Source organism: Equus przewalskii, chromosome 23, assembly GCF_037783145.1.
Source record: "Equus przewalskii isolate Varuska chromosome 23, EquPr2, whole genome shotgun sequence".
Lineage (NCBI taxonomy): Eukaryota > Metazoa > Chordata > Mammalia > Perissodactyla > Equidae > Equus > Equus przewalskii.
This window is the reverse complement of record NC_091853.1, coordinates 3,727,144-3,738,525: the sequence shown is the minus strand read 5'-3', so window position 1 is coordinate 3,738,525 and position 11,382 is coordinate 3,727,144. Positions and strand designations below refer to the sequence as shown.

Below are 11,382 nucleotides of genomic sequence, written 5' to 3'. Positions count from 1 at the left end.
AGTAGCAGCCAAATTCTGCCTTAAATCTGTTGTTGGTCTTGTGTGAATTTCATACCCATCCCGCAGTGGGAGAAGACTCTTTTTGTTATCCACGTGGGATCATAAGGCCCAGGTTTGCCTATTCCTCCTCCAAGGTCAGAGGATATCTGCTCGTACTCCTTCTCTAGCAGTAATGGTTCTTTGTCAGAGTCCTGAAAGCAGAGCATTTCCTACTGCTCCCCCAGAGGCAGATGGGTTTTGCCTTTATTCCTCCCCAGAAATAACGGATTTTTGCCCAGGTCCTGGGAGTGATATGATTTGCTGGTCCTCCCCCTAGCAGCCGAAGGCTTTTGCATCCTTCAAGAGAAGCCTGGGGGGAAGTGGCAGGGTTTCATACCTGTCCCTCCGCAGCAGCCAATGACCTCCGGCATGCCTGAGCCACTGACAGGGACTTTCTGGTCCCCTGCCTGCCCCAGTGTTTCTTGTGAGCACCTGGTGTAGGCCCTTGGGAAAGAACTTGTGTGTCTAAAGTCCCCAGATTTGAGACTCTTGGCTATTCCAAACTGATGCACTACCCACACTTAGCCTTCAAGAATTTGTTAAAATTTTAGCTAATTTTTTCTTACCCGCTTGTATAGTGGCCACCTCTTACTCTCAGGTTCTAAGACGACACAATTTGTAGGTCCCATCTCCCGCTGGAGGGTTTATCAATCTTTGGGATTCAGTAAAAAGCTATAACTTTGTAGATTGCTCAGATTTTTCTCCTTGTTAAGTCAGGAGTGACATTCTCTTGAGGCTGTCTACATTCTCTTCAGAAGCAGAACTCTGACTTCCTCTACTAAAGGTGATTTTGTCATTCTCTTAAACCAGTGTATTTCCATCACAGCACTTATTAAAATTTGTAATTATTTTTACTTTGCTCCTCCATTAGACTTTACCCCCATGAAGACATACACTATATCTATTCATTATTGTAATCCCTTGTACCTAGCACCGTATTGGACACATAGTACTCAAAACTAAATGGAATGATACATACGACAGGTATTTATATTTTCAGAAAAAGAGAACATTAACCCAACATACGGAAAACAGTGGCTAATTAAAACATCCGTAGAAGTGCTGGAGGACAGAGGGAGAGGAGAACAGAGCCTAAAGCTAAACTGGGAGATGATACTCTGAACTCTCTCTTCCATTTCCATTTATAATCTGTCTGGAGAACGAGGCTGCAACACTGACCAAGTTCAAAACACAAAGCACAAACGAGAAAGGTACACCAAACCATTCTTTAATTAAGCTTCAAGAAAAACTGAAATAGCAAAACATAGATCAGTAATTCCTTATTGTTTATTATCCTCTTACAAAAAGAGACTCAGGACAAATAAATATAAACTGGTACATGTCTTATTTAGCAATGGGCAAGTACAGGTTTTCTTGGTATTCTCCACAGGAATAAACTAATGTCTTCTGAAGTACATTCATCCTAGCCATCAATTCTTTTAATTCCCTACAATTTTTAACAATGGATTCTCAAAATAAGTAATTGAAGACTGACTCAGGGACTAAGACATTGGAATCAAGTTAAAAATATATATGATGTTGCCCAGAAACTTCAACTAATGAATATTCTTACAAGTCTTTCATTTCTTATAATTTGTATGAACAAAGAGTTTGTTCTGTTCAAATCTGAATGGCAAATAAAGTAAAACAGAAAGCTGAGGACAATATATACACTTTTCTGTCCTAAGAGAAAACATTAAATACAGTATATTTAATATACAGTGAACATGCCACGTATTTCCTTAAAGCCAACAAAATCCTGATTTCCTAGGCCCTGCAGGTGACACAGCAGAAGGCAAATACCAAAACCATTTATGACCAAATTTAGCTAATAAAATTAGCTAAACACCACCACACAACGATATACCAGAGTCTGAGCAATGATGAATATCCAATTGTACTTGTTTCATTAAAATTTATCTTCAGGTTAATACCTGAAGATCTTTGCTAATACTTTCAATTAAATATTCTTATTCAACGATTTATGCATCAAGTGGAAATAAGTACAACAGTTATTTCAAACCAGAAAAAAAGGGATGATTTTTTCCCCCTGCCCTGTAAAAAACTATTTTTAAAAATCCATTTCAAGTAATTCCTTACTTGGTGCTTTATAACTACTTTTCACTTTATGAAGACTATTTAGAAAGGCAGAAAAGAATATAAAATGTTTAAAGGGTCATCATCAAAATAACCACACGGATTTTAAACTTACTTTTGCGTACTTTCTGTACTACCTAGGTCTTATACTAATTAATTACATTTTACTGGACCCCCTGAAATGTTAAAACCAGGTATCTTAATCTTAAAATGGAAAAACTGGCTTTCCCGCTGTAAAATAAGCTCTCTCCCACCACAGCTGCCTCTCAAATACTTTAAGCAGAAAGTTAACCTGATTGCTTTGGGGTGGATGTAACATTTGCTTAAAGCAATCCACACTAACTCTTCAAACTTTTTAGGACCAATGCCAAATTCAACATTCAACGGATTTCTTCACTCTGAGGTTGCATGGAGGGTGGAAGTAAAAAATGCCAGTACAAGCAGAACCACACATGAGAAAAAGCACCTAAAGAGGGAGGAAGGACAGCTCTGACATCCTACCTCTCAGGGGCAAACCATGTTCACGTGTTTCCATGGACATAATACCTTATGTGCTCCAAAGAAAGACCTAGGTAATTTGGTTCTATGTCTGAAACTTTCTTTAAACTTCAAAAGCTAAGTTAAATTTTGGGGGTAATTTTTTTTTAATTTCCCGGTAAAGATCATTAGTATGAGATCAATTTCCTAAGAGGCAAGTCATGACTCTCCAGAAATACGAATAAACATCAAAAAGTCCAAGGTAAAAAGCCAGTACATCAACATGCACAATCAAGAATCCTACGAAGTCACAAGTGTTGCAATTCAGTGATTCAAATGAACCTCCTCACGGCAGAGGACAGTGTGTCATGACAGATGCAGACTGTGCCCACTGCTCATGAGACACACACGTCACGACTGGTGAGGTCCCACTTTGCGATAATCTAGAAATCTGAATTTAACTTCAGAAAACTTAAGTCTGGAATATGACTTTGAAGACAGACAGTACAAACAGCAGTTGAGTGGAACCTGCCTGCAACAATCTTTTTATTTTTTTCCTCGAAGGCTACAGAAAAACTGCACAGAGACAAGGCAATTAATTCTCATAACAAAATACCCCCCTCCAAATAGCCAGGGTCTCCAGTCAAGAGTGCACGGTGAACGTATGTTGCATCACATTCTATTCCATAGGAGTACTGTCTTGTGAGTCTGCAGGATTAGAATCAATCCTTTCTGGAATTCTTTCCGGAAACACTAGCTTCTCACAAACGGCTTCCTTTATCGGTAAATACTGTGATATTTCATTAGGTTCCGTGAAGAGCGAAGGTGAAACATGCTAGGAAATACATAAATCATATTAGCACATTCAGTCATTGCACTGATTCCAGCATTCATAAAGCATGCCAATTTTAAAATGAGGTGTAATATACAGATAGAAGGAGCATCATTAAGTGTTCCTAATAATAACAGCCATCTCTTGTTACTGAATCATTCAGTATGGTTATTTATAATGCTCCCATAAATGTCCTAAGAATTTAATACAGCTTAATCTAATCCCCTTTTCCTGTTGCTTTTGTACCTTGAAAGCACTAGCCTTCAATAGGAGCCCAGCATGTAGTCAACAACAGACTGAGTAACTTTTCTAACACACAGATACTTTATACCCAGACAGGAATAAGCAGGTGGTGAAAAAAGTACATCAAGTTTGTAAGAAGGTATCACTTTTTAAGCAACCCATCAGAGAATCCCACAGACCTGCAGAAGCTCTTTACAAACCCCAGGGGAGCAAAAAATAAATGAAAACTATGCCAAAACAAACAAGTCATGGTACAGAATTGCTAAATTTTAGGAAGAAAAAAGGAGACTGGGTAGAAAGAAATTATAGGGTGACAGGGTGATAAGTGGAATATACTCAACTGGTGACAGTTGCAGCTCTACCACCAACCAGCTGTGTGACCTGGATAAGTCACGCCTCTGGGACTCAGTTTTTCCAGAATAAAATGTTGAAATCAGACTGGATGATGGCTAGGAACTACTCTAACTGTTCTTGTATCTGAGATAGGTTCAGAAAAGTTATGCTCCAGCAGGATTTAGCCTCTCGAGCACTGTTAGGTAAATGAATGGATTTAGGGATGTAGATTTGGGGGGACGGGTAGGATACTGGGAGATAGCATACTTAAAATGAAACATTAAAATTCAACTTCTAAAAACTGCTATTTAAATACCATACCATTAAATTAGCAATCTTGCTCTCCCGTGATGTATATTCTCGTAACATGTAACTTTTGTCAGCCTATGTTTAAAAATAGAAAAAAGGTTGCAATAAATTTATTTATATTGACTTATAAAATCCTTCATACTAAACAGAACTGCCTACGTTTTAGAACAGATTGTGAAAGCAGCTCGAAGTCTGACAAGAATATCTTATTCTACAGTGAGATAACTAATTCTCACCAACAATTCTGAATGATTAATTCCAATCTCTATAAATCACAGTAATATCAGAGACATATATGTAAACAGATTTAATAATTGCTGTGTAAGAAAAACACAAGCAAAGGTTTTACTTTGAAAAAAATAATGTTTGTAATGACGTATGCAAGAGATTTTAATATTACTTCAAGTCTGGAACTACATCTTTTCCTTAAGCTACGTCATCATCTACCTACATAATGGTGGCTACTTTTATGCTCCAAAAAAAGTCTGAACAAATTTTGTTCTCTCCCATTTCCACAAAATTCTTTTCAAATTGCTTACTTAAAATTACTTTTTAGGTACTTCAACCTTTCCCATTTAAGACTTTTTAAAGTTAGGTTTTAGAAAGCAATTTATTATAATTTGTTTTTTGGTGAAATATTATTTAATAAAAGGAAAATCACAAGATTATACTCTTAAAGTATATATATATAAATTTCAGGAAACCAAGTGATTGGTATTTCTAATATCAGGACATTATATACTACCATACTATACATACTACATTACATACTATAAACAAAGTTGTTTATTTTTTTTAAAGATTGGCACCTGAGCTAACAACGGTTGCCAATCTCTTTTTTTTCCTGCTTTTTCTCCCCAAATGCCCCCAGTACATAGCTGTATATTTTGTTGTGGGTCCTTCTAGTTGTGGCACGTGGGACACTGCCTCAACATGGCCTGATGAGCAGTGCCTCGTCCGCGCCCAGGATCCGAACCAGTGAAACCCTGGGCCACTGAAGCGGAGTGCGTAAACCCAACCACTTGGCCACAGGACCGGCCCCAAGCGACAGTTTTCTTAAACACAGATTAAGTACATGTGAGATTTTTTTTCAATGCATCAGACCCCTCACCAGCCCCCTGCACCAAGTGTCTTTTAGAAAATATTTTCAGCTACCAGAACTTTTGGAAAAGAACATACAATGTTTCAATAACTGTGCAGTCAACAGTGAATGTGCAACACCCAATCTTAAAGGCTAGAAGGATCACTATATAACATAAAGCATCAGTTAATTTCAGATTCTCAGACTGACAAGCAAACAACGTGACCCAGCCCAGCATCAATCAGTATGGTCATAAATGAGAACAGATACCTCATGGTAAAGTCTTGTGTCATTCATTCTGATAAGCACCCCATCAATTCTCAAGAAAAACCGCAACAGCAGGAAGAAGCTAGAAGGCATTACTCTCTGAAAAAAAAAGTATATTAATATTGTAATGAAAATTAAGATTTTATTACTTTGTTAAAAGAAAAAAGTTTTTTAAAAAGTCATCAGAAGAAGGCTGAATTAGCAGTATACAGAAATCTCTGAACCAGAGGTTCTTTTTCCCAGCTTCAACTAAGGCTCAAAATCTTTTTATATTGTATTCAGTTTCCTATAAGAGAAAAATATTTTTTTCTAGGTCAAAAGATATTGAGGTTAAAAAGACTTAAAACATACCTAAGTAATGCGAAAATTATAATGCTCACCTTAAAAGATAGTACTTACAGTAACTGTCAATACCAGTAACATCAAAATGAAAGAAGAACTTGGTTCTTTGTTGCTACTTATCTTGTATTTTGTGAGGAAGACTGGCCCTGAGCTAACATCTGTGCCAATCTTCCTCTATTTTATTTTTATTTTTTGAGGAAGATCGGCCCTGAGCTAACACTGTGCCCATCCTCCTCTATTTTATATGTGGGATGCCTGCCACAGCATTGCTTGATAAGCAGTGCACTGGTCCGTGCCCGGGATCCGAACTGATGAACCCCAGGCTGCTGAAGTGGAGCACATGAACTTAACCACTATGCAACCTGGCCAGCCCCTCTTCCTCTCTTTTACGTGGGATGCCACCACAGCATGGCTTGACGAGCAGTGCTAGGGCTAGGTACGACCCTGGGATCTGAACCAGCGAACCCTGGACAGCTGAAGTGGAGTGCATGAACTTAACCACTACCCCACCAGGCTGGCCCCATTACTCATCTTCTATTCACTTTACAAAGATAAAGACAGGATGCCTTAAACAAATCCTCTAATTCAGTCAATCAATTAAGTGCTATTTCGTACTGCCAAAGACTGGTTTACCAGATCATTATAACATGTTCTTAACATCTTTCACCTGTGTCACATCTGCACAGTTGTTTCCCAAATATAATCACTGAAGAAAGCCAGAATTAGTGGAGAGTAAGAAGGGGGGTCCCGGTGGCAGGGAGGGAAGGATTGGATGGGGGTTGGGTCTTTAGGTCTTTAAAATGAATATGCTTGACCATTTACTAAATAAATACTCACTGTCTACTAAGTGTTGGTTCTTATTATAGTAGGTCTTAGATTTATATAAATGAAAGTTATAATCTCAATGCTCAAGAAGTTTATCAAAGAGAGAAACAGTCAGACAGATAAAGAGTGGTAGCTGCTATAAGAGAACTATGCACAAGGTTCACGAAGCACTCAGGGGCCGAGTGGTTAAGTTCCCATGCTCCACTTTGGCAGGCCAGGGTTTCGCCAGTTCGGATCCCGGGCACGGACCATGGCTCATCAGGCCATGCTGAGGTGGCATCCCACACAGCACAACCACAAGGAACTAAAATATACAACTCTGTACTGGGGGACTTTGGGAAGAAGAAGACAAAGAGAAAAAAGAAGATTGGCAACAGATGTTAGCTCAGGGCCAATCTTAAAAAAAAAAGAAAAAAAAAGCCGTATTCAAAGAAAGAAGGACCCTAGTCTGCTGAAGAAAGTCAGGGAAGGCAACACTTGAGTTAACCCTGGAAAGAAGAGTTAGGGGTGGGCAGGAGAATTCCAGAAAGAGGAAACAGCATGTACGGAAAGTACTGAGGCATGAAACAGGAGAGCATATTCAGGGAACTGCTTGTAATTCCATACAAGCACAGGGCAACGTTAATGAAGGAAGAAGAAGTAACAAGGCAACCCAATAATGATAGTGGCTTTACTGCCTGGAGAGTCACCAGCTAAAGGCCAAGCTCTCCTGCCCTGGGACTTTCACACACCCTGTCCCTTGACCTGGAGTGTCTCCTAGCTAACGCTCACTCGTCCTTCAGACCTCAGTGGAAACGGCACTTCTAGAGAGGCCTTTCCTACCATTCCATAACGACAGCAGATTCCTCTTTCATTCTCTCTCATAGCACTCCACTACAAATGAACCGATTTGTAACCAGAGTCACTTACGTGTTTACTCGCTTAAAGCCGATCTCCCTACTTGACTGCAGCCTCCATGACAGTGGGAATACCTGCTTTGTTCGTCACTGTGTCCCTACTGCCTAGAAAAGCAGCTAGCACACAGCAGGCGCTCATTAGCTACTGGCTGACTGAAATAAAGGCTGGAAGCCACCTTTGCTGGAGAACAGGCTCTGAGTCACACTGCATTCTGATGGGGTTAGCAGCAAGAGACTGTGAAAAGCAAGACACAGTAAAGAAGAGCCGGAGGAAGAACTGACATGACAACTTGATAGGTCACAACAAACTGACGGGGAAGCACAGCACTAGCGGTCAGAGTGCTATTTGTCATTACTGGAAAGACTAATGCACAATATTTCTTCAAATTTCAAAATCAGTTATTTTATTTTATTTTTTAAATTTTTCCTTCTTCTCGCCAAAGGCCCCTGGTACATAGTCGTGTATTTCTAGTTGTAGGTCCTTCTAGTCATGGCATATGGGACACTGCCTCAGCATGGCTTGAGTGGTGCCACATCTGCGCCCAGGGTTCGAACCGACAAAATCCTAGCCACCAAAACGGAGCATGGGAACTTAACTACTTGGCCACAGGGCCGGCCCCCCAAAGCAGTTATTACCAGTCACACCCAGGAAGCAAGTTGAAGCATCATTTCTGTATGGCATAGTGGGGAGACTAGGAATTAGGACGTGCGAGCTCCAGTCCCAATGCTACACTTTAATTGTATATTTTAAGGCAGTAGTTCTCTCCTAGGGACGTTTGGAAATTTGGGAGGGTATTTTTTGTTGTAATAATGATGAGCAGCCAATACTAACATTTCGCAGTTAAAGACCAGAGATGTCAGATGTTCTATAATGCACAGGATGATCCTAAACAACAAAATCCAACCCTGCATCCCACAAAACTTCCAAATTCCTCCCCTGGGATTCACGTGGGTGAAAAAATCGATTTATAATTACGTGACCTCAGAACCTAACTCCGTTTTACATATAAATAGAAAACACACTCAATTTCTAGGAAGGCAATTACCTTGTAAATCAAGGGGAGATTATATTTTGTCTTATTTGGAACTTTACTAAGAGTCGTTCACCATTTTGAAAAAGTACATCACCAATGGCATCCCAACTGTGTTATTTGAGTCACTGACTGACAACCGGCGTCTCGCCTGCCTACACTTGTAGCTGTCAGCTGTCACGTTCACAGTGATTTAACGCGCAAACATAAGTGCCTGACTACTTCATTGTCTTGTAGTGCAGTCATATTATGTATTTACATACTGAACTACATATTGTTTTTTCCAAATCAATTTCTTTTTATTTCCCTTTTATTTTATAATTAGGACATTATGTTGACTTATTGGAAAAAAGATGGATTATATTATGTATGAATTTCATTTCAGAGTAGTAAAAGGTAAGGGGTGCTTGAAAGTATTTGACAAAAAAAAAAAGGAGCACTGGGTCTGATAAGGTTGAGAATCACTAACTTAGAGCAAGTTCCTGAACCACCCAAGGTCCCCTCGCTCACTTATAAAAATAGAGGATGTGAGGAAACAATCTCTTAGGTCTTGTCTCTATAAAATACAATTCTCTAGGACTCCATCTCTAACAACAGCTACTACTGCACAGCCATCGTGGAATTCCTTGCACAATACAACAGAGATGAAAGCTAAGTCCCTGCCCAGCGTACTTGGACTCTAGGTAAAACATGGAAGCAGAAGGTGGACAACATTCATGCCTGACTACTCAGAATGGAACTAACCATTAGCTGTAAAAACCTTCACAGACCATCACAGCAATGCCAGTATTTGGCAGACAGTAAATTTATTTTCTTTGTAAGTTAAAAACTAACATATTAGCATGAAAATAACTTCTCTTTAGGTCTCTGTTACAACACAGTCCTACAAACGGTAAGCCCTACCAAGGACACTAGATTAGGACACAAAATCCTAACCTCAAAACAAACATTGTTGAGACAAGGTAATTTAGAAACACAAAAGAAAAACTAACTTCTGAAACAAATGTCTTCTAATTAGATATAGGTAATACCATTCACATAAAGTTATCAAAACTCATAATCAACTCAATGAAGCAAATCCATCACATCCCAGGCCTCATGGTGCCCAGAGCTCTAAAGCTACCCTTTCTCCCTGGGGAACTGTATCACAAGGAAATTAATTTTTTTTTTCTTTTAGCAAAAACTGCCCAGGTTTAGAATTGAAAATTAAGGTGGAAAAAACACTTCAAAACCTGAAACAGTTAAATAAATTAAGGGCAACCTAAAAGGTTCCATCTAACAATATCAGGAATGTAAAGTAAGCTACTTTGTTTATATAAGCAGCCTCCATATTTCAACAGCATTTCTTTTCAGTGTTTTATAATCATTACGGAAACGGGAAAAAACAAACATTCATAAGAAACTAGTTTTGCAATTCTAAAACAAGAACTTTCTAGCAGTTTTCCGGCCAAGGTTCAAACACCAAATAAAAGCAATGAATACTACTACCATCACCCAGATGACTCTAGGAACATTTTGAAAGTGAGATGATATCTATCTATACATTCCATACCTCCAATCAAACTCCTAGCAATAAGGAAAGATAGCAGGTAGTACTTAAAAACATATACGTTGGTTTTTTTAGAAGTTCCTTGGAAAGCTTTGTTACACTAAAAATAATCTGTGATGGTTCACATTTTATTTGACAACAATTGGGACATGGAGATTTTAAGTCAGGAGAAGCTCTACAGAAACGGCCAGTTAAACCATCTCCTTAAGCGAGCTGTAAGTGGAAAGCATCTAGCGAAGTCTTTGGAAATGATCATCACACTCCGTTCTCTGGCAGCAGCTAATAAGATGACAGCCTGAAGCAATTAGCAATTCTCACAAGTGACCAGCTCAGACAATGCGTCAATGTCATGGTATTCAACCACCAGGCCCCTCCCTGGTCTGGCTGGAGAAACTTATACAACTAAAACTCAGATCAGGAACTACCTTCTCTGATCTGAGTTTTAGATCAGAGCTTTTCTATCCATGTTTCCAGTCAACAAACATACAGCAAGCACACTATGCATAGTCAAGTCTTTTATTTGGTGAGGAAGATGTCCCTGAGCTAACATCTGTGCCAATCTTCCTCCACTTCGTATGTGGGACGCCACCACAGCATGGCTTGATGAGTGGTGTGTGAGTCTGTGCCCAGGATTCAAACCTGCAAACCCTGGGCTGCCAGAGCAGAGTGTGCGAACTTAACCACGATGCCCCCAGGCTGGCCCCAAGTAAGAAATGTTCTTTGTCCTATAGTGTTAAAAGACAACTAAATCTATAATCTGCCGGGGTAATTCTGATAAAACTCCAGGTTTGGGAATAGAGGTAGACTTATGGACAGCCTGTCCCCTTTCCTCCTGTCACCATGGAAGAAGCAGCTCTGTCTCCTTCTACCCATGATCTACATCCCAGAAGACTAGGAGCAAGGGCAGAGGGGCAAACGGATCTGCTGCATGATCGATCTTGGGCAAGTTACTGAATATATCTGACCTCCCTTTCCTCATCTGTAAAACAAGGATATGGAAGTACTCACCACACAGAATTTTCCTGAGGATTAAATGAACCAGCCCCTGGTTCCTGACACAG

The 11,382-nt window shown here is 39.5% G+C and overlaps 1 protein-coding gene across 2 annotated transcripts in view; it reads right to left on the bottom strand.

Moving 5' to 3' along the window:
* Positions 1-1,246: 1,246 nt before the first annotated feature.
* Positions 1,247-11,382, bottom strand: part of TIPRL (TOR signaling pathway regulator) — a 28,710-nt gene continuing 18,574 nt past the window's right edge. For both annotated transcript variants that reach the window (XM_070591533.1, XM_070591534.1), the window contains exons 5-7: positions 5,682-5,777; positions 4,343-4,405; positions 1,247-3,448 (exon numbers count right to left, since the gene is read on the bottom strand). In XM_070591533.1, coding sequence (XP_070447634.1) covers positions 3,293-3,448; positions 4,343-4,405; positions 5,682-5,777 — 315 coding nt within the window. In that variant the 3' untranslated portion in view covers positions 1,247-3,292. The remainder of the gene's footprint in view (positions 3,449-4,342; positions 4,406-5,681; positions 5,778-11,382) is intronic.